At 36.0% G+C, this 22,762-nt stretch overlaps 5 protein-coding genes across 5 annotated transcripts; 2 read left to right on the top strand and 3 right to left on the bottom strand.

Annotated features, from left to right (window-relative positions):
• Positions 1-436: 436 nt before the first annotated feature.
• Positions 437-2,673, bottom strand: LOC119080586 (lysM and putative peptidoglycan-binding domain-containing protein 3). Its single transcript, XM_037188979.1, has 3 exons — positions 2,398-2,673; positions 1,552-1,726; positions 437-1,250 (listed from the first exon to the last, which is right to left on the bottom strand). The coding sequence occupies exons 1-3, from the start codon at positions 2,409-2,411 to the stop codon at positions 684-686; spliced, it is 756 nt and encodes a 251-aa protein (XP_037044874.1). The 5' UTR covers positions 2,412-2,673; the 3' UTR covers positions 437-683.
• Positions 2,674-5,405: 2,732 nt separating this feature from the next.
• LOC119080527 lies at positions 5,406-6,493 on the bottom strand. The gene is made up of 2 exons (XM_037188938.1): positions 6,337-6,493; positions 5,406-6,261 (listed from the first exon to the last, which is right to left on the bottom strand). The coding sequence occupies exons 1-2, from the start codon at positions 6,466-6,468 to the stop codon at positions 5,803-5,805; spliced, it is 591 nt and encodes a 196-aa protein (XP_037044833.1). The 5' UTR covers positions 6,469-6,493; the 3' UTR covers positions 5,406-5,802.
• Positions 6,494-10,689: 4,196 nt separating this feature from the next.
• LOC119080509 (aldo-keto reductase family 1 member B1-like) lies at positions 10,690-12,126 on the bottom strand. The gene is made up of 5 exons (XM_037188918.1): positions 11,933-12,126; positions 11,686-11,822; positions 11,412-11,610; positions 11,132-11,347; positions 10,690-11,059 (listed from the first exon to the last, which is right to left on the bottom strand). The coding sequence occupies exons 1-5, from the start codon at positions 12,020-12,022 to the stop codon at positions 10,859-10,861; spliced, it is 843 nt and encodes a 280-aa protein (XP_037044813.1). The 5' UTR covers positions 12,023-12,126; the 3' UTR covers positions 10,690-10,858.
• A 2,235-nt stretch (positions 12,127-14,361) lies between these two features.
• On the top strand, positions 14,362-16,838 carry LOC119080445. Its single transcript, XM_037188810.1, has 3 exons — positions 14,362-14,559; positions 14,670-14,737; positions 15,088-16,838. The coding sequence occupies exons 1-3, from the start codon at positions 14,483-14,485 to the stop codon at positions 16,413-16,415; spliced, it is 1,473 nt and encodes a 490-aa protein (XP_037044705.1). The 5' UTR covers positions 14,362-14,482; the 3' UTR covers positions 16,416-16,838.
• Positions 16,839-18,814: 1,976 nt separating this feature from the next.
• On the top strand, positions 18,815-22,155 carry LOC119081103. The gene is made up of 4 exons (XM_037189843.1): positions 18,815-19,353; positions 20,767-20,882; positions 20,945-21,272; positions 21,867-22,155. Exons 1-4 carry the CDS (start codon positions 18,863-18,865, stop codon positions 22,153-22,155), a joined length of 1,224 nt encoding a protein of 407 aa, XP_037045738.1. The 5' UTR covers positions 18,815-18,862.
• The last annotated feature ends 607 nt before the right edge of the window (positions 22,156-22,762 follow it).

Genomic DNA, 22,762 nt, shown 5'->3' with positions numbered 1-22,762 from the left:
ACGGTCCGAAACCGCGGTTATGTGCTATCGAAAACATTGACAAAAACAATGACACCTACCTAATCTTCTTATATAAATGTTTTAACTAATGAAGTAGAAGATTTTCCTTGCCACCGGACACTGACACTGAAATGATTAATTACATGTCGATTTCCATGCATATTGATTTCTTATTACTTCGTTACATTATTTGGACTATCAATTGAAGAATCTTATTTGAAGACCAATAACCGAGATTACTGTCAAAGTATTAGAATCCAGTAAATCGAGATCATCGCTTGTTGAACTTGTCTTCATGAACTCTGTGTAATGCCATCAAATGTCGGTCATTCTTCTAAGCATATTATCAGAATTGTGATAATGTCTGAGCACGTCTCAAATGTCTGCTAAAAAATCAAATCGAAGATGAGGTGGATCGTAACAAAAAACAATTTTTTCCAAATAAATTATTTATATTTTCCTGTCAGTATATGTACAGCAGCAGAAGGCACATTATTAGAAACCTTATCAAACCATCAAAACTGAGGTGTTGATCTTGTAAGAATCATTCATTACGACTACCAACGAACAAAGTGATGAATTATCATAGCCACAACGTTATTACTCCTGTGATGGGGGATTAACCATGTTCAGTTCTTCTAGTTAACTGGTAATTTAAACAAAACAAAAAGAAACCAAAAGTCTCAGCTCTGATGCGACTGATTATGGTCGTGCCTATGAATTTCTTCCTGTTCGGCAATATAAAAGACATAAACCAATGGAATAGCAAAACATAAAACTAAAATACAAATTAGAAGGAAAATCCACGAAATATCACAATCCGATCCCGAACAAGAGAAGTCCCTAAAATCAATATTTTGACCGGAAATGGAATGCGGCCTCGACCGACTATCCATACCACCATATTCGTTCGATGCATCGCCTAGCAACGGATCATCTATTGCACTCGAATGATGGTCGGGTTTCGGAGCTGTGGCGTCTTCGTAGTGATTGGATGCAATTGGCGTATTTAATATGATGTCGTTAATTGATGGTTCAGTGGATAAACTAACAGCAGCAGAAAGAAGATTTTCATTTGCTACATTTTCCTTATTGTTTTGACCGTGTTTCGGACTGCTTTGTCCACTTCTGTGCACTAGAGGTTGATTTTCCAGCAGCAGTGAATGTGGTGTCACTGGAACTTTGATGATTTTGCGAGCATGGATTTCGTACTCTTTTTCGATTTTGTTAAGTCGTTTCAGTTCGGCCACCTGAAAAAAGGGAAATTTTAAAAGTTAGATTAGATAATTCGTACGAGCGTAATAGAATGACGTGGTCCACTGACGGTGATAGAAAGGATACACTCACAGACTCTGTAACCAAAAGCTTTTTTTTTTCAATGGTGAGTGTTTGACATCCCGAAATGAGATATATTCATCTTCCAAATAAGAATACCAGACAAGATAAAAAATTTGACTTGCCTGGTACGGCAGACCTCTCATCTTAGATCTTAATGGAAACTAAAGGCTCCTCGATCACGAGAAATCATAAAAATAATAACTCAAAACTCACCGTGCAATTGAAACGCAATGCTATTGCTTGTAGTGTGTCGCCTTCTTGAATTTGAGCTTCCAGGATGTTAAAGTTGTTGGTCTGCGTGTTAATTGTTGGTTGCAACGGATATTCCGATGAGTCTTCATGATCGTTCGAATAGTCACTCACACGGAAGTACGTGTGATTGCGATGCCTTCAAGTGGAGAATAAAAGCTTGTTAAAGTAGTTACGGTTTTCAAACTCATTTTTTGGTCTTTGAACAGACTTTTACACACTAGTAGTACTTCTAACTTAAATGGGTCCAATATTTCCAGTATTTTCAAGCTGTTGAAGATAACGATTAGATAAGAAATCTGGATATATCCTTCTAATAAAACGGCTTCAGATCAGAAACGAGACGAAAATCATCTTTTTCATCGTTCATTTAGCATATTTATGTTCTTGTGAGGCAACGACAATGAACTATTAATTAGATCTAACATACCCAAGGTCTGTGGGAAGACTAGTTCGGTTAAATAGTAACGTGCAAATGCTTAGTTCGCCGTGGTAAATACAGAACACGGTATCATATTGAAACTTATGCTGGCTCTGTTTTGCATAGCAGATTTATCAATGAGAAAAGTCGAATGAAAAAATTGAGTCTGCCAACACAACACATTTTTTATAAAATGTTGAGAGGGTTAACAAAAAAGTGTTGCAATTATTCTGGCAGAACAAAGGATGATTCCTCGACAGCTAAACAAGAATTGATCAGAAGATGTCGGGAATCTAAAGTTACCTATCATTGTAACGAGAGATTCGACATTGAATCGTTTTTCGTTGGCCCTGAAATTCTAAATTAATTGTAACTGTATGCTCATTTACTTTTGTCGTTTCATGATGTGTTGTTTGGTGATTAAACATAAACACTACACACAAATTGAATTTTGCAATAACATTAATTCATTCGAATATTTCACCATCACGGAATTGTTTTCTCTTTTTAATGGAGTCACAAGTTCAGTTTAACAGAAAAGTCATATTTCGTAAGACTGTTGGGTAAAAAAAACTGTTCTCGTTTTTAATTTGAAAAAAAAAGTCTAACAAAAATTAAAAAATGTAAAATTTGGCAATCTATTGAGTATGACTGACATTTGATGTCGACACAGTGTTGCATGCGTTCACTACGAAAACAATAAAATTGAACAGAACGCGCAACAGTGAAAGACGCGGTTTTTTTGTAATTAATTTATTGGGCTGAACTTGAACACTTTATGCTCATAAGTACATAACAAATCACAACAAACTACATAAAGAGTTATGCTATCGCAGTTATGTTCTTATGACTGCTTCGAATTTGGGTCGGACCCAAACATAGCACTGAACCAAGCACTAGAACAGATTTTTTTATCAGATATTAGCCTCTTTAATATGATCTGCCACAAAATAAACAACATTTTTTGAACTGCCACAAGTATGAATTTAATGAGGGCCAAAAATTTTAAATTCTAGTTCACTTTAAAATATAGAAAAGTAGGTCATTTCAAACAGATTTATAGAAATTCGCACAGAAAATTGTCAAATGTTATTCTTTAATGAAAATTTGTGGATGTGGGTGGTATTAGGCCTATTGTTGAGGAACTTTGTCCCCAACATTTCGTAGAAGAACTTTTTTCTCTAAGCCATCTACACTGGCCAGGGGAGTCATTTGAAATTTTTGGGTACCACATTTTTGAAATAATATTCCTCCACTTGCATAAAACTTTTTGATCTGGTTATAAAGGCATTAGGTGGGTAGTCGATAGAAGTTTATAAAAAAAAATTGGACCGGTCCGATCGGATCGTTCAACTGGTAGCGACAGGTGCTTGAAGCACTATAATGCCAATACCCAAAATACTTCACGCTTTTTTTTAATTTTTCTTCTTTAAATTAAAGCTTCAGTCCACCAAAAAAATTGGGACGGCGCCCCACTTACTTTTGTTTTTAGAAATTTTTTAAGAAAATTTTCGCTCATACGTTTGAACGACAAATCGATTTAAATGCATAGTAAATCTCGCCAAAGTCAATAGTTATCGATTAAAAAGTAAAATACAGAGTCAAACCATTAATTTGAGTGAAGATCCGATCAATACATACAAAACTTTGATTTTTTTTGGTTTTTTCTCATAGTTGGGAACGGTTATGGTCTTCTAGACGTAATAGGTCAATCCGGAATGTTGCTATATGGACCTCAAATAGTTGCTACATATCTCACCTATCTAACGAGACCAGATTCGTTTGATCAACTAGGTCCTACAATTTTTGCAGTACTCTAGTAAAAATTTTCTAATCAAATTCATATGTAAAAGTTCGCAAAAAGTTAAAAGAATAAATCTAGTGTGTCTATAGAGCGAATCTGAGCACTACTTCAAATCTCTAGGACTCTCCTCGAGCCGAAGGCGAGGTCTGGAATCGAATACGCTAAAAAAGACTTTTAGTCCGTGGTACTAAATGTGGTACTAAACGTGGATTGATTTTAGGCAATTTCGCGGATTGTAGGACGAACGGAGTGAGGCTTACAAGCGAAAGTGCCTAAAATCAATCGTCCAAAGCAGGTGCACATGTGAGTTTTCATGCAAAGGGCCGAAAACTCAAGAAAAAATCAAAAATTACCCTCATTTTTGGCCCGAAGCATGAAAAAGAAATTTTTTCAACAATTTTGGTCAAGTCAAAGCAATACAACACTTTGTCAATGTTGAATTACTGACCAAGCAATATAACAATTTTATTAATTCTGAAGTTGATTTATTATAACGTGATGCCTGCCTTCCATATGTGAGTGAGTGCTCTCCCATTGTAAAATCGACCCGGTAACCTATAACAAACCGAGAAGAATATAATGCTCTATTTCCATCTAAAACCACAAAAATGCTTGAGATGTTTCATGCCACGGTAAGTAACCTTTCTAAATGAAACAGGAAGGGGTTTATTATTCACAAAATGAAAGAAAAATGAACAAGAGAAAACGACGAAAGGGAAAAAAGAAAATGAACAATGAAATAGTTACTTATACAACCGAGTGATTAGGCACTAGATTAGATATGTAGATTCATCCTTCTTTGACTGTTCCAGCACAATGAACGACTCAGAGGAAAAAAGAGAATTAATTGTGGAATATTCTTTGGATTGGACCAGTTGTTTTGAGTGAAACAATATTTTTTCAGCAAACGTTTCGATGTTTATTTACATCATCTTCAGTGCATATCTTGTACATAAGAAACAAAACAAAAATTAAATTTGGAAATTAAATAAACTAATTCATGGCTCACTCACTTGTTCTCTTTGAGAGTATTGGCAAGTTAATCATAAAAATAATTAAAAAATTAAAAAACTTTGAAAGACTAGTTAAGACGATAAATTAATAAATAAATAAATAGTAAAATTGAGCATTTCATGCTTTCGTCAGGTACAAGTTATCGTTTATGACATTAATTGACATTGACATTAGAATCGATTAATCGACAATCTCATTATCATATCACTCTAATCACAGCATGATCGGGCGGCAAGAAAGGGTAATTTGAAATCATTTTAAATTTACGTGGGACTTTTATGGACTGCCTTCGTTCTTCTATTGGACTGGATGTCTTTGTAAATGTTTAGTAGATTCGTGTATCCATCATGCAAATTGTTAGTGTCCCTTCGGAAATTATTGGCTCTGTCTCCCGAAATCCTGATGTAAGAGGATTCGATGAATTCACGTTTGAACTTGTCAGGCTCTCTATCAAATATCAGCACATTGTCAATGGAGAAATCGATTTGATGTTCTCTTTTCTCTTCCTTTTCCATTTCGATAGCATGTCTAATAAGTGCAGTCTTTCCTCCTGGTTTGTGTCGGTTTTCGTAATCTCTCTGATGCTCGTCTGTCCTGATTCCCAGTCTGCGGTAAGTTTGACCCACATATCTGGGTTTACTACAGGTTTTGTCTTTGCATGTTAGTCCATATACTACTCCACGTATATCCTTCTTATCAATTTTTGCTTTCATGTTCGAAAAAACATTTTTCAGCTTTCTTGTTGGTTTCGGTGCTACGTTCAGTGAGAAAAGAGAAAAAAAGAAAAAAAAAGGGAAAAAAGAGAATAAGAAAAATGAGAATAGATATCATGGACCATTTACATGAGATTCATGTATGTGATAAGGAGCCATGCAGCCATAGGATCTAAACAATTTGAAAAGTTGTACTCGTTTCAGTGAAATATATTTGCCAGAATTTCGATGAATTCTACTTATTAGGCCCTGGCTCCTTTCGTTTATTGCTCTAATGGGATGGTTTTTAGTACACATTCATTGCATCCTGGACATCCGTTCGCTTGAGTAGATGTTCGTGACTCATACTCAGGAGCACATCGTATGAGTGGGCAATCGCTGACAGGTTCACACTGAACGCATTCATTGCACCCTGGACATCCATTCGCTTGTGTCGATGCCTGTGAAAAGTATCCCGGAGCACATCGTATCAGTGGGCAATCGCTTACAAGTGGACATTGAACGCATGTGTAACATCCTGGACAACCGTTAGACAGCGTAGTCGGTTCTGATACGTAGCCAGGCTCACATTCGATGTAGGCACATGGTAGGGGCCAACAACATTCAGGACAGCCAGCACATCCACTTTTGACGGTACTCTTTGCAACACCGAAGGGACAATCTGGACAATCTCTTGGAGGTACGCAGATCGGTCCAATTTTCGATACAGCCAATACGGAGCTCTTTATAAGCAACGGAGAAATGTTTTTCGTGGGAAAAATGAACCAAATTTTGGAACTATACACAAGGAAACTCACCTGCATGAATAGAGTTGTAGTCAAAACTATGAGGTACTTGTACTGCATTTTTAAGATCTTTTTGTTAGCTCTAAAAAAAATTATTTCTGTTGATTCGTGTGGAATGGACACGTAGTTTAAACTGACGAACATGTCGCACCAACCGTTAAGATCGTGAGGGTAAACAACGGAAATTTACCTTCGATCGTGTTTGTTCAGCGGTTTGTCATTAGGCGAATTGTGCCAATTTAACATATCTATTCTGGTAGGTTTAACCCATAGAATGGACTGAAAGTGTTGTGTGTGACTATGTACGCAAATTGCCTATTAATTTTAAAATTCAAATTTTAGTTTAATTCCGCGACAAATATTCATTGAAATGGGACAGAACAGTTTGCACAGGTGAGTTCCGAAAGTAAATATTTTTCGCATCAGAAAGCGAAACGGTTTGACGTAATTTGCAGTCACACATCGTTAATTGTCCTCTTCGCGCGTATAACCATATATGAAAGAGTGATTCTCTCATTCATATGTGGTATAACAATACAATCCATTTGATCCTATGACGATTGGACCATATAATTTTCTTCCAACATGTCCTACGCATTAACCAAATTATAGTCATGAAAGAAAATCTCATGTGAAATTCATCAGAATCCGACATTGTGATCAGCTTTTGTAGTTGTTGGTTCCTTCTGTTCATTAATTTAAAAAGCAATAAATATATCTTTTGAGCTAGGCGACGTGAAAAATTGCATGCAATAAACGCACTTCAAGCATGAGTGGTACTCTAAATAGGGTACTGAAACTGGACAGTGTCTCGAACAAATTTTGTCACTGTAATAAAATTCGGACACTTTCTTCATACAAAGTAGTACTCTATTTGGCATTAAAAGTCATTAAATTTTAACATGGTATACCATATTCGAATGTAATTTATTTATTTATTTTATTTCCCTATTTTTTGATTATGTAACTTACAGGAAGTGATGCGGAAAATCATTTCATTTTTTAAATTATCAAACTTTTCTGTAGATTGTTCAGAACCAGAACGGTAGATCCGTAGAACCGTAGAACGCTTCTTGTTTAACTCGATATCCGGGCTTCAATTAATTGGTATATAGACTCTTATGATAACTTGACTTGTGGTACTTGTCAAAGTATTTGCTTCTCTTTCAACAGAGAGGGCAGAAGACCAGTTTATTTTAACTACGATCACCTACGATCACTTCTTACGAACGTAAACGACCGCAGCCGAATCGAAAAGTGACACAAACGAAACAGATTCTATTTTCATTTGAGTAAATAAATTGTATGTAAATTAGTAGGTACAAAGAACAAAGTGTCGTTAAATCGATTCAATTTTATCAATTTTATAGCAGTGCATGGACAAGTAGATGTGAATAATAGTATATTACTTCCGAGGTTCCAAGTTGTGTATTTGATAAGTGGGGTGTTACAGCCCGACCAGAAGGGGAGGGCTGTATTCCCCACTTGTCAAATAACAACTTGGAACCTCGTAAGTACAATGCTTTACGTGATTAGGCAATGCAAATGAAAATGAAACATGCCGTAACACGTAAAAGTGATTGTCTTTGATGACTCGTTTACATTCGAGACTGAATTCGCCAATACGATAACGTTATTCGTTCGCCATCTTTCTGTGAAATTTTTATGCGAAGGTTTCCCTTGACTGAAATTCATAGCTGTAAAATGAGTGCCGACAATCAATTTTTTCGATGAATAATCCGTCTGAGGCGATTCTGAGCTGAGACGCATCGATTTATGTTACATTCATTCAAATCAGATCGGTCAATACTGGACTTATAACTATGACTTAGTACAGTCCAAGCACTACTGAATCAGCTTTTCTTACTATAACTTTAACTCTCTCTTAGTTCATTTAATGGATAGACTGAATAGCAGAAGCTTAACTTTAGACTTTACACGAGTAAGAACAAATGGAAACTAGTTCCTAGACTGGCAAAAATATTCAGAAAAGGGAAGGCCGACGCATAAACTACTAATTCAATGCTAACATCATTTCAATATAAAATCATCAGTAACCTCGTCTCGCTTATTGGTAAACAAAAATTGAAAGCTTCACAAAATTCTTGATCTTAATGAACGGACTGTTATCACTGCGGCACTGAGTAGGTACAATGCCGAGAAATGAATTGAAAAATTGTTGCTTCTCGTCTGTAAATATAAAATTCGACATAAGAGTAATCGTAGGTGCTATTTGCAGGCAAGTCATTTTGTGTGTACATTTTCATAAAACTTTATCTTTGTTGAGGACAGCCGTGATTATTTTGACATAAAGTGAGTGCGTTCGGGATAAATAACAATGAAAGTAGATAAGTTACTTTCATTGATAAATAAGCCGATCAGCCATACCTATCTATACCGTCATTGTAAATTGTTTCTCACGTGACATTTTGTAAAAGGAATAAATTCCATCTGTAAAGATTTATTTTTTAGAACTTCGCGTTTATACACGCGTTTAGAAGTTGGAATTTTAGTTGATTAGGTTTTTAATTTAAGGTATGTGCTATTCGTACTTTGGCTATTCGCACTTTGGCTATTCGCACATTGCAAAGGATAAGTTCAGTAAAAAAAGCCGAACACCTTCATGATTCAATTTGTAGAAGGATGAACTCAGTTGATCAAACAGAAATCTTCCTCACACAATTTGTAAAAGTACGATTTCAGTAGATACATACCAAACTCCTTCTTTATACAGTTTGCAGAAGGATGAATTAATTTGTGGCAAACCAAACTCTTTCCTTACACAGTTTGTAGAAGGATAAATTTAGTTGGAACAAACCAAACTCTTTCCTTACACAGTTTGTAGAAGGATGAATTCAGTATGAGCAAACAAAACTCCTTCCTTACACAGTTTGTAGAAGGATAAATTTAGTTGAAACAAACCAAACTCTTTCCTTACATAGTTTGTAGAAGGATGAATTCAGTAGGAACAAGCCAAACTCCTTCCCCTCCTTCCTTACACAAATTGTAAAAGGATAAATTTAGTTGGAACAAACAAAACTCTTTCCTTACACAGTTTGTAGAAGGATGAGTTCAGTAGGAATAAGCCAAAATCCTCCCTTAATAGTTAGTAGAAGGATGAATTTAGTTGTATCAGACTAAACTCCTCCCTCACACGATCTGTAAAGGGATGAAGTAGGAACAAAACAAACACCTCAACCATACGATTTATAAAAGGGTAATATAGGCTGATTATTTGGTCTAATTTATATTCTGATATAAAGTCTGGAGAAATACATTAATAATATTTGGTTTCGAAAGCTACCATTACGTAATTTTTCTGACACGATCATCTTCTGGTCATTTATATCATCATCTCTCCATATATTTCCAGTTTCTGAACGATTACTGCCCTTAAAATAATATTTGGATTCATGTTTTTACCTTACAGTGTGCGAATAGCAAAGGAAAGGCTATTTGCACATTGTGCGAATAGTCACTTTATAATACTTTGGCTATTCGCACAATGTGCGAATAGTCTCTGCTTAGCTATTCGTACAATGTGCTAATAGCATTTTCGTTAATTTAATTAAGACCTTTGGCAATATTTTAAAACCATGAATTACCTGCGAATACCATGCGTATAGACTGTTTGCGGTTGATTTACATTAAATAAAAAGGTAAGACGCCTGCAAATAGTCTCATTATAATGTTTTGGCTATTTGCAGGCGCCTGCAAATAGTCACTTCGAAGAGTAAACAAATTTACCCTAGAGTGCTACCAATACAAGCAAAATTACATCACTAGATTTTGAGATGTTTGCCTACTGCGATAAAATACCTCACTGATATAAGGCTGTATATAAGAGACTCGTACTAATACTTGCGCAAGCACGCGTATACGTACACGTCTCTTACAGCCTTATAGCAGTAATGTACAAATATATTATTGACATTATTTAAATGTGTAGACAATAGTGTATTATTATCCCCTTCGGGTCGGGCTGTAACACCCCACTTATCAAATACACAACTTGGAACCTCGGAAGTACAATGCTTTACGTGATTAGGCAATGTAAATGAAAATGAAACATGCCATGCAGTAACACGTAAAATACAATAAGAAAAGAGGCTAAGATAAGTCAGTTCAAAGACCATTGTATCGGAAAATTAAATGAATAATTGATTTCGCAACTTAACAATGATAAAAACGAGTGCAGTGTAAGGTTTCTTGTCTATGCTGGGATGTGATTGCCAGCTGTAAAGGGCTACCACCAAAGGCTCTCTAGAGAGCCTTTGCTACCACACATTGTGCGTCACAAAACTTTTTCATTCATTTCCGCACATGTATGATGAAGTGAATCGGTGTAATAGTAAAAGATTTTTGCTTCTTTTTTTTAGATTGATGGTTCAATCAATGGAAATATATTTTGACTATAATTAAAATTTTTTTGTTTTGTGGTTAGTAGACACTCAAACAATTTTGTATTAGTCCAAAAATCTTAATTGCTTAAAAGATCAATTCAACAACGAAAAGACTTAGGTGAAGAATGTGATCAAATGTATAACTTATGGCGATCCAATTTATCCATTTCGGAAATGTCGCTATTGTTTATCTCAAATTTGAACGCGTCCAAATGGCTCATCAAATCAGATTTGTTCTGTACTTCAGCGACAGCAATATGTCCTTTCTCGATTTGGTAGCGGAGTAAAATTAGTTCGGGTGTTCGTTTATACTTCTTTGCCAATTCTACAATCTGGTTTAATAGAAAATGTTCTCAACAAATTAAAAGTACAAGCACTATAGAAAAAAGCATTTGATATTTTACCAATGGATCTTCGAGTAGAGCAGGTGTACCAAAAATATTCAAGGCAGAAATTAAAATACGTTTCTGGGCACAGAATTCTCTCAGTGCTCGTTGTGTAAAGTATGGATTACATTCGATTTGATTGACAGTGGGCGATACACGAGACGCAATTAGCACATTCTGAAGTTGTTCTACGCTAAAATTTGATAGTCCAATACTTTTGACCACGAAATTGTCCTATGGCAAATATTATACCAATGCAAAAATGATTTATTCGTGAAATGTTTAACATAAAATTTACCACAAGTATTTCCAACTCGTTCCATGTATCAGTGAATGCTTCGCCTGAAAACACATCCCCTTCCGGACAATGTATGAAGTACATGTCAATGTAAGCCACATTAAGATTCCTTAGTGTCGTCATTACTGCTTCCTTGAGTAAGGCAGGATTATGAAATGCCTTGGTATCATACAATTTACCAACAAGATACAATTCTTCTCTGAATTTTGAAATGCAATTTGAAATGGTTTACGTTTACAACGATAATGTATTGATTTTGTTGTGCGTCTCTTACCGCTTTACAACACCCTCTTTTATTTTGGCACTGATGGCCACACCAACATCTGTTTCGATTTTAGGATTGATATCGAAATGACGATATCCCAGGTCAATAGCATCTTTAACAGACTGAGTGGTTGATCCTGCTTCATCCTACAGTAGTATACGAGAAGAAAATTTGAATTTTACAAAACGAAAGAACTGCAAACCCTTTCTTAGAATGGTCACCATTGTGGTCACGTATGGTTACATGGAAAACTTACGAAACAATTTAATGAACCGAGTCCCAAAACAGGGATTTTGATAGCGTTATTCAAAACTTCACTTGGTATGATTCCAACGATTACAGGCATTCTGATTACTGTTTTAAAAATGTTTTGCTTTAATTTTCGTTTATTTAAACTATTTGTTTTCACTTAGAGGTTTACTTTCTCTTTGACGAATTTTGTTTGCCGGCAACCGGCTTATATACCAAATTTAAAAGAAAATCAGGAATGATATTTTCTGTTGTTGTTTTCGTAAAAGAATCTTTTATAATTTTAGATTTTCCAGAATGCGGCAACAGAACGTTTGAAAATACACTATTGTTATTTGTTTACGTTACGATGCTATCTATTGTATAACACCTCCTATTTCGATATTGTGTGCAAATAATTAAACTATAAAAAGAAAAACTTTTTCGGTGGAAACTTAATAAATTATGCGGTGCGCATTTAACAATGTGATGTATGTATGCAGTATGATATATCGCCCAAAGCCACTTACAGTGAAGGTGTGACGCAAGTCCTTTTATCCACTTACAAAAGAACTGATATCGGTTGGGGTGACCGTTACAGCTTTGACACATAAAAAGTAAAAAGTATCACATTTTTGGAAAAAAAATTATTAAAAAAAAATTTGCTGCACAAAGTGGCAGAAAATATTTGTTGAATGGAATGTGATGAAAATGCTCAGTGTCGCAGTATTTTTCCAAGATTTGTTTTCATATCGGAGTCCATTTTTTCTACTCTAAAAATGAATGCAAATTTGGAATAGCTGATTAATTTTCCCCTTTCGTTTTCACCATCGAATATGACTCTGCTGCTGGGGATATGGTACCACTTATGCTGACCATCATTCTTTAAGAAAAGTGATAGACAAACTTTGTATCTCTTTTCTTTGCGCAATAAAACCTGACGCATCAGGAGACGAATTGCTATGTAATGGTCGAATTTCGTATGGGGCAGGTAGTAAAGACATTTTATGTGATACGGTAATGTAAATTGAGCTTCGCTCATATGATATATGCATTTACATTGCCTATTCACGTGAAAATTTTTATTTTGACGAGTAAGGTGGGAATACAGCCTTCCCCTTCGGGTCGGGCCATAACGTTTCCGCTCGTCAAAATAAAAATTTGGAACCTCCGACGTAATGTACAACTAATTTCAATTTTTTCTGTAGCTAAGTAGTGCTATGATTAAAATATGACGTAATTTGCATAAGAGACTTAGCGATGTCCGTAAGCAAAAGAATGCAAATGACGGCACACCCAATACATTACAGAACGCAATGCAGAAAAACGAAAGTTTGAGCATCGGTAAATTTCATTTGTCCACGATGTTTGTGAAACCTGTGTCCAAATTCTTATTTTGACGAGTTGGTGATTGTCCAATTCGTCAAAATAATCATTTGGACATGTGCATATCCTTTTTTATGTGTCGATGCCAAGATAAACCTAAACTCTTTCTCCGAGCTGATGCATAATGTTATAGACTTACCACACATACGGTGTTCGGATGTCAAAATTACTTAACTAGAAGTTTAATTCAAAAATTACACTTCAGGTCTATGTTGTTGTCTCGTTTTCGCTTATGTGATAAAATAGAGTACACACTTGTCACTATCAGTCTCGGCAAGCCTCGACTTCTTCGTGACAAGTGTGTAATATATAAAAACCTTCGTTTAATAACACATTTAGTAGACCAGTTCAATAATCTATTATTATTCAACCCCAAATGCATTTTATTCTAAGCACGAATTTCTGTGAATGTGAAGAGTACAAACTCTATTACGTTTTGTAAGTAAGTAAGTGTTCACATTAAAATGTATGCGTACATTTAAATGCATTTTGTAACAGACAACGCACTGCAGATATATAACCGAACCGTACATAAAGCATTCTAACCAAAGAAAACAAAAATCGGTTGTTGTTACTTTTATTTGTAGTTTGTAGAAAAATTCGCAAATTGTAGTACAGTATACAGTGGTTTTTTTTAGCTCGGAAAATATTTGAGATTTTTTAGAGTTTTAAAGGGTTTCGATATTCCCAGTCAGTCAATAAATATGAACACTCTATAGACTGCTATTTTAAATAACTTAACGGAGGCTTCCAGGCTATCGTATCCTTGAAGCCCTAATGTTCATGACGGAAAAAAAAGCAAAAATTTTGATGATTCTGTTATCAGTTAACATAGCCCCATCAAATATGCCCAATATCCCCTCTGTGAAAATTTCATTCTTTTCATAGTACATACCAACAAGTTTTTACCATTACCACGTACGTATGCAATATTATATATACTATACATACACTGTGTGTAGCCACAACGATGTAAAAAATGCCCCAACTATTGATACGAATCCAACTGGCACTTCTAAGTCTTCTTACATATCTTGAAAATCAATTGCGTGAACGTTTCAATGTGTAAAGAACCACCATAAGCGTACGACAACCTTTGAAGTTCAATGCTTTGATTTTTTATAATATTTTCAACCAAAACGTTTTCGGATAAAATAATCATTTTAAAAATAGTGGGTAGAAGCTGTTTAAAATGAGCGTTTACTACCAACAACACGATATTCATGATCATTCAACCTTTAAGGGAAAGGTTCACAGGAATATTTTCAGGTATAATTCGATCACAAGCATGATCTGATCATATGCAACATACAAAGTTTAAAAGAAATATTTCTTTCTGTAATATTATATCTTATGTGCAATTCTCGTCGAAACTTTAGATGGAAATACTATTTACTTACATGCACAATGTGCATCATTGGAGTGGTACTCATCGTACTGTATGCAGGTAAGCCTTTAATTTTGGTTTGTAATATATGCGAAGTTTGCGAAATAAACGGATTTGGGTGTATAGCACCAACGTAGCATCGTTTGAGTCGGAGACGACTAAATACATACGTTTTGTTATAATTCATGAAGTATAGTTTTGACATGTTTATGATTTATGCAATAGCAGTGGTGCTATGCAACAAATCCGCAATTAGTGGAAAAAAAACTTGTACAGCTAACCTTTAGGTCGATTTAATTTTGAAAAGTGGATCGTAAAGATTGTGTAACTTAACTTTCCTTTCTTTCGTCTGAAGTCCTCGATTTTTAAGTTTTAAGTGATATGAGGTTAAAAAATAACGCTTTTCGCAGACGCACTGTTCACCCCAGAAGAGGATACATCCATACCAATACTAATAGTGAAAGATGGCCAATTTACTTACCACGGAAATTCGTCTCGTTTTGCCGACCGCCATTTAGATGCATTCCCGGGACTGAATTTTTTAACGACATCCGCATCGGGTGACCCGAGCACTGTAATTGCGATCGAATTGAAATGGGTAAAAATTGGAACCGAAAATTTTGCACGCGATTTGCAGCAGTTCACAAATTTGGAGGCTTTGCATCTGGAAAATGTAACTTTTGATGGCCTGTTGCAACAGTCAACGCTTCCCAAATTGAAATATTTGTTCATCAGTCTGGGCTCCGAGCCGGAAGACCAAGTTAGTTACGCAATTTTCGATGAAGCAACGCCTTGGCTGAGATCAACTTTGTTTTTTATGGAGTATGACAATGCAACGGCCTTTTATGAAGTACTAGCCACACAACCGTTAGATTATTTAGGTATATATGTTAAGGGATCCGTAACATATTTAATTGACAAAAAGAATTTAGAGATTCGTTCCACTTTGCCGTTGTGTAAAACTCTGTTAGACAATCTGAACTATCCATACACGAAAATCACTCTTGGGCTTTGCAGTGACTTAACACCGACCACCATTTCCCCGAATGTCACCTACTTGAACTTCTACATCTTATTCGCCCGCATGAATGTCACTTCAGCAGCCATTCAAAACCTTCCAAATCTAAGGGAATTTTACTGTGAAATTCCAGGTGGTCATTCGTTGAGTCTAGCTAATTTCAACAAAAATATTGAAATTTTGTCGGTGAGTTCGATGTTTCTAAACGTGTCAGACGATCTCGTCATGCCATCCGTCAAACAATTCCACTTCGGTAGCGAAAATCAGTACGGCTGGTATCCAGATGATGGTCAGATGGTGACCGATCTGAGTGACAATATCATACAAAATTTTTCCAAAGTGTTTCCAGTCGTTGAAACTGTCGGAATTTTTGACTTCGAATTGCCAGAGCGGTATACTTATCTGGGAAGTGTTCTGAATTCAACTGCAACATTTATACTTTGCGAAAAATTTGCTAGGAATGATAGTTCCGTACTCACTGGCATAAGTAGAGAAGTTGAAGAATTTCTGGTTCAAGTCGGTGTGCCGTTGAAAGAGAAGAATTTTTTGTTACAGAAGGGAACAAACAATAAGTTTACCGGACGGAGTCTGACTCGAGACGAACATTTGATGTACAGATATAGATTTTTGGGTTGGGATACGGTTGATTTGTTTCCGAAATTTTATTATGTCCAAGGTATAATTGAGAACGGTGGCATTTTGGGGCGAACCGTCATTTAATTTCGATGCAAAACTATGTTATACTAACTAACACTAACTTCAGTTTTTCATAAGCCACAGGTTTTTTTTAATATAGAATTAGCAACCTCTTTACTATAGATCAAGCAAACGTATTACGTATATCATTATCAAGTTTTTTACTCATGCTATTCAAGCTTCAAGCGATGTTCCAGTTTTTGATACGGAATCTTTCACTTGATTAGTTTTAACATAACCTTTGCTATATAACAGAATATCAGATAGGGCAGACCGCTTACTTTTATAACCGAGTTGTCTATAACAAATGACCATTTACAAGGATTCGCTTTTTTACGGTGTGAAAAAAATGGATCTGTGTATACTATTAATATGAAATGAAATATAAAATGAAATGTGTTAAGACTTGTTGTAAATCATTGTAAACAAATAGCAAATGTAACCAATTATGAGAAAATTACAATGAATCAATAAAAAGATATCAACTTTTCTTACATCAATACCTGTTAAGAATAGTACCTATAGGACAACCGATGAACAATTTCTCCACACTCGTCGTCTACAAATATCAAAGCAAAGTATTGAGTATATAACATTATCTATACATGGTAGTGTTCGCCAAAGGGACACAAGTCACCCGAGAAAATGCAATTTCCAACTTTTTCCCGAGGTGAACACAACGTTTTTCAAAACAAATGCTTCCGAAGCTTCAGCGGAGGGGAAAAAATGACTATTTTCTTGTCTGCGTTATGAAACAGGTTTTTTTTTTACCGAGGGGAGAAACCAGGAAATTCCAACAATTGCTTTGCTCTGGCCGCAATTTCGCTCAAGTTGGAATTTTCTATTTCTCCCAGAGGAGGACACAACCTTTTTCATGCGTGCATGTTGCGTTTTGCCGTTTTTCTACAAGAAACTAAAACATTAATTCGCCATACCATTTTCAAAAACATAAACAAATGGATATCGAATGAGAAAAGTTCTATTTTCTCCCCATGGGAGAGAAAGTGCCGTACTTTTCTCATTAGAAATGTCATTCGACCAAGCAAAACACAACGCGCGCATGAAATCGTTATTTACATAACAATGGATAAAAAGTTGAAAAGTATAGTTTTCGTGTGCATTTTGTTGATCTGAGGCGAAGCCGAGGTCAATAAACATTTTTCTAGTAATTTGGTCACTCGGCATGAAAAGATGTATACGCATCTGTTTTGGACGGTAGATCTTAGGTACTTTCGTTTAAAGCATGCTTTTGAAACCTAAACCAAATTTCGTGTTTTCGCCAGGTGTGTAGTAAGCCACTTTCGACCCTAGGGAAAACAACAGCATGTAAATAACTATTGCTGAATTGGAAAAGAAATTTGAATTTCGTACTATAAAACTTGATGACTTTGTCGATAATAGATGTTCATAGTCGTTTCTAAAAGGATCGTTTGGACTATGTAACCAAAATTATTCTAATTATCGCCACTGCTATCATCAAAATCAATTACCTGGTTATAACGGAAGTAATTTCAACGGTTTAATGGAATAATACATTCGAAAATCAATTTGTCTAACATTAGTTCGGATTCAATTGTTACCGATACAGTATATAGAATAAAAGGGAAACACGCAGCATTTATCAACACAGTGGATAATTTCTGAAAAGAAGGAGGCAAAATACTTCGTTGCAGTTAAACAAAACATTTTCAATCAATCCAGCGATCTGCAATGGCAATGAAATGTTTTCTATCGGTTTTACTCATTCAATTGCATCTACTTGAGATTAATTCGTATTTGGTGCAAGAGCCACTTACAAACCGAAAGCTTGACTTGAAACATATTGAATATCCTTATGGACAAGAGTGCTTACAAATCGTTGTTGATACAACGCGTGGGACACGAATCGCCTTGATCACGCCTAACAATGTACCCGTTCGTGTTTGGTCACATACTGCTTTACAATTCCGGGACATTAGAACTGACAATGAAGCGCAGTGTGAAACATTTCTTATTTTCTCCAATAACATAGAAAATGTCGAAAGAATTCTTCGATTAGAACGAGGTTCTGTGAAGCAATTTTTTCCCTTCACGAAAATTTATTTACACTTCGAGAACCGATCGAATTATACAACCCATTCCATCTTCGAAGATATGATCCGAAAATTTCTGATTGAAAATGCACTCTTCGGTTACGTGTTAGAATTTGATGATAGAGAGAGAGTCTATGAGTCAATGGTGGTTATTAAAGATCTTTTAGGGAACGATGATCTGAGAAACAAACCGTTGTCCTACGTTCCAAAACAGTTATTACATCCTGCCGTCGATACGAATCAGCAGCGAGAAAATTTTCGGATTAGTTTGTTCAACTGTATGCCATACACAATATATCCACAACTGAACGTGAAAAACGAAACGTAGAATCAATCAGAAAATTACAAATTAGAATATCCGAATAGAAACTTCTCCTTTGTTTCAGATTTATTAACAAGATGGACGGAACCGAATTTCGTTTCGTTCAAGAAATGACAAAAAACTGGAATAAAACGTTCAAGTTTCGAGATTTTTCGCTGGTGAAATACAACCCCTACGTGGCGATCTTGGACGATCTAGCGAGTCGAGACAGTGACATGTCTATGTGTGCTCTTTGGCTTATTGAGGATACATACAAACGTTTCGATTTGTCCACATTTTACGAAGATCAATGTCTCGTTTTGTTAGTGCCCAAACCGATGAAATTGAATGAAGCCACAGCTATTTACACTACTCTACACGCATACGTTTGGTTGCTGGTTTTGTTCTTCTTCTTGTGGTACATTGTTTCGTTGAATGTCGTTGCCAAAATAGAGTCACAGTTGAATGGGAGCACTTCAGCTTTCGTCAACTTTGCAGTTACAGTCATTGAAACAATTAGCGCAGCGACATCACATTCGGTTACGCGTTTTCCTAACGATCAGCTTTCGGTTAAAATTATTTTGATGAGGTAAGACTTTACACGAGACACTCACACACAGAAAATTTCACAGCAAAAGCGGAAAAACAGCCAGCATTACTGGAGAGAATTACTGGCAATCTTGGAAACATAAAAAGTAAAATTAAGAAATAGGTAACGACTGAACTCCTCATTTACCATTGTGTTATGGATACGTTAGTCTGTAATAAGAGCATCTTCATCCAAAATATTTGTGCCAGTGACACAAGACTCCATTTCCATTTGCTGATTCCAACATTGCCATATCAGTAATTACTCAACCTATTCTTCCACACCATACCCGGCCTAATCGATCGTCACTGTCGTTGAACAAGTCTCATTAAATATTCCGAAGGTACAAAACTTTATTTTACCTGGAAAACATACTAATTCCAGGGGTGGTGTTATCTTATACGCAGAAAAGATTAAATTCAAACGAATACACCAAAACAAACAAATAGGGCATAATTACTCTTCCCTTTCCCATGGATCGCGTGAAGCGGAAGTGGAGATAAAATGCTGTTTCGACTTCCGGATACAGTGTCGGTCAGAGGTTAGCGTGGTGTAACCATCTTCAGTCGTTTCCACTGGTCCGTTACACGAGACAGCAGTAAATTTTCTGATTGAACTAGTAATTTGAAAATTTACAATAAAAGTTCTGCCACCTTTCGATGGAAATTTCGAAACTTAGCGAAAAGCTACTATGAAAATGTACCCACAAAACGTAGCACAACAAAGAGAAAATTCATTTCAATCAAAAAACAAAGACGCAACAAAAACTCTACGGAAAAACAAACTAAAACTCACTCACCCACCAGCTCACGCACGGATCATCTCACTCGCTTCCACACAAAATTCACTCGCCTTCACACGAAAACCACTCAAATTTCACACAAAACCAGAAACCGCAAAAACTAAAAACACAAACTAAAAACATTGACACTGACACTAACAAAACTGCACGGTCACTGATCCAAAAAAAGAAAACCCGACACAACGAAAGACCAAAAAAGGAAAATGAAAACAGAAAGAAAAACGAAAAATGCCTTTTGTCAACGTACTGATCCTGTCAGAATACTGATTCAGTTAGTGTAGTGACCCAAACTTGGACAGCGTTCAATCAGAAAAGCGTTTTACCCATCTATCACATGGAACAGAGTATGTTGTGTTACCCATCCTTCACTTAGAACAAGGTACTTATGTAGTGCTGTCATTCCTAAATTAGGAACAAACGAATATATGTGGGTAGCCCGTTGCCAAATTGCAACGTAGAAAATGCAACCTTCACATGGTCCCAGTGATTGAAAAAAAAATCTACTGTTTTGAATCATGTGCTAGGGGAAAACTACGCGAGCAAATCTTGTCCCATCTATTTGCCCGCGTAGTTTCCCCCTCCACATGGTGTCACAATGACATTCTCTACAGCTGGATTCTTTTATCTCTGTGGTTGGGTATATGCTACACGACAATTTATGCATCAAGATTGGCTAAACCGAGTTACGACAAACCGATCAACACAATCAGACAAGTAGTGGACCATGGTACATTTGCTTGAGATTCATGTGTCATAAACAGTAATATCCTCCCATTCTATATGCAATAGACCTGTACATCTGTAACGCATATTTCGATGAAAGTACCATGATACCGCTTCGTGAATCGGCCAATGCCGACCATAGAGAATTGGGAAATCGATCCATAGTGTACGGCGAAAACGTGGAGTATCGTAGACAATTGATAGTCGAACAGAAATGCGCTATATTCGAGGCCCGCATAACGGAACATTATGTTTCGTTGCGTAAATTCCAAAACGATCTCGATTTATTGCCGATTTATCGAACATTCAAGAGATGTATAACCAACCACTTCACTGGATTTGCGTTTCAGAAATATTCGCCATACACCAAATTATTTAACTATCACATTCGAAGGTATACAAGCACGGCAGAGTAAAAGTAACCCAGGCAGGAGCGCTTGTTTGACTAGGGACCTGAATAATTTAGTAGCCGCATGTTTTTTGCGAATTAAATTTTTCAACTTATGTCAGTGTTCATTTGAGTTCATTTTCATACAGTGTATTAGGTCCCTCATTTGACGTTTCAATAATGAACCGCTCCTGCCAGGGTTACTTTTACTCTGCCGTGATACAAGTAAAGTGTTTTTAATTAAAAATTTTCTATTCTAAGGCCTATTATATATCAATTTTTTTCTTTGGAAGAACTGTAGTCACAGTTTTGGGCGTTTTGGGCCCTGATTTCTTAGCCTAATTTTCAACAGGCGATTTTCCAATTGAATTTTGTATGCTTTCGACAAGAAATATTTACGTATCTGTTGTGGAGGTTAATACATTAAACAATTTCGCGAGTTGTATCCCGAACGAAGTCAGGGTGATACACGTAAGTGACTAAAATAAAACGTCCACAACAGATGCGTATACAAGTGTTCATGCTGAGGGACTAAATTACGAGAAAAATGCCGTAATTTATGTCCAAGGCACGAAAATGTAACCCTATGTTCTTCCACAGATACCAAGAGCATGGAATCATTCATAAATGGGAGACCGATATATTACAGACGCCACAAGAGATGAAAACATTATTCGACGATTATCCGGAGCAAACAAATTCACTTCATAGTATTACTATAATAAACGTGAGTGGTGCCTTCTTCCTGTTGGGAATAGGTTTGTCTTGCTCAGCTATCATATTTTTTGTGGAATTTGTGAAATTTAGACATACTGTTAAAGTTGGGATCTACAACTTTAACGTATTTGGTCGGATAATAGCAAAATGCATGTCTAAAATAATGAAGTAATAGATTTGGCATCATCAATTTGCTGATGAAACCTAAAGAATTAATAGGCTTCGTCCTCGGTATACTGAATATTCAAAAAAGTTAAAAGGGTCGTCACGAGCAATTTTGGTATACCCGGACAAGTAGATAGACGGTCGCTGAAATTGATATTAAAATTATGGATGTTGCACTGCAAAATTTGTTTTACTGGTTATTTTTGAAATTCTACTACAACACAGAATAGATTGTAGATCTTCCATCCACCGATCCTGCTGATTTCCTGCTTATAACATGGGTTCATAAAAACATGTTACAACATCTCTGAGTCGATCATGAAGGTGTGGTGAGAATATTTTCTAGTGAATTAGAAGAGAAATTTTGTTCTTGAGTGTCCTCCTCTTCTTTCAGTCTATCTAGTTAAGAATTAACTTGAAAACGGAAATATTCCTACAGCAGCAGAACTCATGTTTCAAAGTCCTCCTACTTTATTTCCCCAAAAATCAACGATTTTTTTTAGATTAAATTTTAGATCAGCTTCTAAAAGCCAGTGCTATGCCCAAATTTTTTGAACCTGCAACTAACAAAGTTGCGCACACTTTTTATTAAAGAAATTTGGTTTAACAGCCTC

The sequence above is a fragment of the Bradysia coprophila genome, unplaced genomic scaffold (assembly GCF_014529535.1).
Source record: "Bradysia coprophila strain Holo2 unplaced genomic scaffold, BU_Bcop_v1 contig_350, whole genome shotgun sequence".
Taxonomy (NCBI): domain Eukaryota; kingdom Metazoa; phylum Arthropoda; class Insecta; order Diptera; family Sciaridae; genus Bradysia; species Bradysia coprophila.
The sequence above is the reverse complement of the archived record's forward strand: the minus strand, read 5'-3'. Positions and strand labels throughout refer to the sequence as shown.

Coding starts and splice junctions, on each gene's coding strand:
- LOC119080445 (XM_037188810.1), top strand. CDS start 14,483: ATGAGCGTTTACTACCAACAACACGATATTCATGATCATTCAACCTTT. Junction 14,560..14,669: donor GTTCACAGGAATATTTTCAG/GTATAATTCGAT, acceptor TCGAAACTTTAG/ATGGAAATACTATTTACTTA. Junction 14,738..15,087: donor ACTCATCGTACTGTATGCAG/GTAAGCCTTTAA, acceptor CGCTTTTCGCAG/ACGCACTGTTCACCCCAGAA.
- LOC119081103 (XM_037189843.1), top strand. CDS start 18,863: ATGGACGGAACCGAATTTCGTTTCGTTCAAGAAATGACAAAAAACTGG. Junction 19,354..20,766: donor GTTAAAATTATTTTGATGAG/GTAAGACTTTAC, acceptor CATTCTCTACAG/CTGGATTCTTTTATCTCTGT. Junction 21,273..21,866: donor TTTAACTATCACATTCGAAG/GTATACAAGCAC, acceptor GTTCTTCCACAG/ATACCAAGAGCATGGAATCA.
- LOC119080527 (XM_037188938.1), bottom strand. CDS start 6,468: ATGTTCGTCAGTTTAAACTACGTGTCCATTCCACACGAATCAACAGAA. Junction 6,262..6,336: donor CTACAACTCTATTCATGCAG/GTGAGTTTCCTT, acceptor TTGCTTATAAAG/AGCTCCGTATTGGCTGTATC.
- LOC119080586 (XM_037188979.1), bottom strand. Junction 1,251..1,551: donor CATTGCGTTTCAATTGCACG/GTGAGTTTTGAG, acceptor CCCTTTTTTCAG/GTGGCCGAACTGAAACGACT.
- LOC119080509 (XM_037188918.1), bottom strand. CDS start 12,022: ATGCCTGTAATCGTTGGAATCATACCAAGTGAAGTTTTGAATAACGCT. Junction 11,348..11,411: donor ACGAGTTGGAAATACTTGTG/GTAAATTTTATG, acceptor TATTTGCCATAG/GACAATTTCGTGGTCAAAAG. Junction 11,060..11,131: donor CTCTACTCGAAGATCCATTG/GTAAAATATCAA, acceptor CTATTAAACCAG/ATTGTAGAATTGGCAAAGAA.